This window comes from Camelus bactrianus, chromosome 21 (genome assembly GCF_048773025.1).
Source record: "Camelus bactrianus isolate YW-2024 breed Bactrian camel chromosome 21, ASM4877302v1, whole genome shotgun sequence".
NCBI classification, from domain to species: domain Eukaryota; kingdom Metazoa; phylum Chordata; class Mammalia; order Artiodactyla; family Camelidae; genus Camelus; species Camelus bactrianus.
The window spans coordinates 27,653,810-27,656,233 of NC_133559.1; the positions used below are offsets into that span (position 1 = coordinate 27,653,810).

The 2,424-nt window shown below is 51.6% G+C and overlaps 1 protein-coding gene across 1 annotated transcript; it reads left to right on the plus strand.

The window, feature by feature from the left end:
• Positions 1-813: 813 nt before the first annotated feature.
• Positions 814-1,899, plus strand: LOC105068941 (transmembrane epididymal protein 1-like). Its single transcript, XM_010954938.3, has one exon. The coding sequence runs from the start codon at positions 814-816 to the stop codon at positions 1,585-1,587; it is 774 nt and encodes a 257-aa protein (XP_010953240.2). The 3' UTR covers positions 1,588-1,899.
• Positions 1,900-2,424: the final 525 nt, after the last annotated feature.

Genomic DNA, 2,424 nt, shown 5'->3' on the forward strand with positions numbered 1-2,424 from the left:
AGCGGGAATATCTGATGGTTAATTCACATGAAGTTTACTAGCTTAATAGGACCTTCTTTCCTATCAGTACCTACATTTTACTCAGCGTTTCTCAAAATTTGGGATGCTTAAGAATTACCTGGGATGTTTACTGAAAGGCTTATTGCAAGACACCAGCCCAAGAGATTTCAAATCAGTATGTCTGAGTAGAACCTATTTACCTGCATTTTAACTTGAAAAAACACTGAAACCCAAGGAGAGGAATCTCAGATGGTGGCAGCTCAGTCCTGTCTGGAAAGGAGCAGAAGAGATTCTCAGGGGTGAACTGGCGTCCTCAAGTAACATCAGAGTCACTGGGCTGTGTGTGCTTCCTTGTGGCTCTTAAGACTGCTTGTACCCAGAAGAACAGACTCGTACCTCGTGTTTGTGTGAGGTAACCTGTGTGTCCTCCCCGTTTCCTCTGAGTTGTTCCTTCCGTTCTGTGAATCTGGGGGAAAGTAAGGAAGGTAGAGACCACATCAGGGACCAACGGGGGGAGAGGCATGGTCTCTGAGAAGGGCAGAAGCCAGGCGTTGTGCTGGAGAATATGCTTATTTCACCATTTGGCAATGGTTGGTTAGCCATCAGTGAACCAAGCAGAAGACCAGAACGGAAACCAGGACACCCACCCCACCGTAAGTCTGGGCCTTCTCCAAAACTGTTTCCCTTTTGCATGTGCATGCAATGAGCTGAATATAAGCAGACTCCGAGAAGCTCCCTCCACATCCTAGAGCCCAGCACGGCCGTTCCCCGAGCCTCTTGCCTCTGCTTGTGGTCAGACCTACCTTCAGTTCCATGGGAGGCTTCGAGGGTCATCTGTACCCAGGACTGTCCCTCTTCTTCTATGGACTTTATCACGCGCGACTCGTCTCCAGGGCCTTGATATGCAGCCAGCCTGCCCAGTACCCGCCACGTCCTCCCTGGAGCAAAGGCAGATGGGCAAAGCTACGGCAAGTTCACTACGTGGGGCTGCTGAAGATACTGAGCACCTTCGTTCTAGTGGCCCAAGAGCTGCATAACATTTCCGGGCCGTTTGTATTCATCAGGAAGACGTACCACGCGAGAGACTTCCTGTACTGCAAGCAGTGGCAGCACCTCACCATATACATGACCTTCGTCCTGAGCGGCTGTGTTGACGCGGTGAGCCAGAACCTGCTGCCCCGCAGGAGTGCCGCGCTGGAGCAGGCCGCCCAGGCCCTGGGCCTGGCTCTGATCCTGCCCCTGATGCTGTCTCACTTGCAGGGCTCGGAGGGCGTGGACCTGCAGTCCCACCTCCTGTTCATCCAGGCCCTGTTCCCGCTGGTGCTGGTGGCGGTTGCCGAGCTGTGGGCTCCCGACGCGTGGCAGCTCTGGGTGATGAAGGCCTTTCTGTACATGCTTACGGGCTCTTGGCTGATCCAGATAGGCTTCATGCTCTACAGACCGATCTCCGGCCATAAGTGGATGGATGATGACAAAAACAATATTATGTTTGTCACCACCTTCTTCTGCTGGCATGTGGTCATCCTCGCCTTTTTGATGGCCTGGATCCACGGCGTCTCCTTTTTGTGGTATCGCTACATGTGCTAATGCCTGAACCAGGTGAGCCCGGAGTGGCTGCTGTCACCTGCACACGCTGGGACACCTGGAGGAGGACTTGCCGGAGGTCGAGCTGCAGGAGGGACACCAGGTGTCCTTCCTCCAGAGGGCACTCCCGAGACAGCCGACTCTGCGGGAGGGGCATCCCTCTCTCTCCCCCTTCTTGGCTGCCCTCCGTCTGGTTTGCCAAGCAGTGTGCAGAGAAAAGGCGAATGGAGCCCAGGAGGCATGTGACTCTGACCTTCGCTTTCAACTCCCCAAGTATTTCCCCCAACGCCCCTCAACTGTCCTCAGCTCCAGCCACTGCGGTCTGCTGGCCCTTCCCCTTTCTCCCCACCCCTGCCCCCCTTACTCCCCCCTCCCTGGTAGAGCATGAAAGTAAATGTACTATATCCTGCCTTTGGGTTTTTATACATACCCCTCGCCCACCGCATGGAATACTGACATTTATTGCATCCTAAGAATTTGCATTCTTTAGCCCAATTTACCCATCATATGAACCACCTCCTCATTCTTTCTCTTCCCGGGTCTCTTCAGTACTCATACTAAATCTGAACTATCATTTTAACCATCTAGAACTCACAGAACTGTTACTGAGGTCTTTCTTTTTTTTTTTTTTTTATTACTTTATGGTTTATCTAAGAGAAAGTCAGATTCTTTTTTCTTTTAGCTTTGTGGAGGTACACTTAATGTACAAGCAATTGTGCATATTTAATGTATACATTTTGATGAGTTTGAGCATCTCTGTACTGTGAGACCATCGCCACAATCCTTAAAGGCAGTTTCCTCTGCAGGGTCCAGTAGAACAGACCAGCATCCTGCACGTAG

Coding starts and splice junctions, on each gene's coding strand:
- LOC105068941 (XM_010954938.3), top strand. CDS start 814: ATGGGAGGCTTCGAGGGTCATCTGTACCCAGGACTGTCCCTCTTCTTC.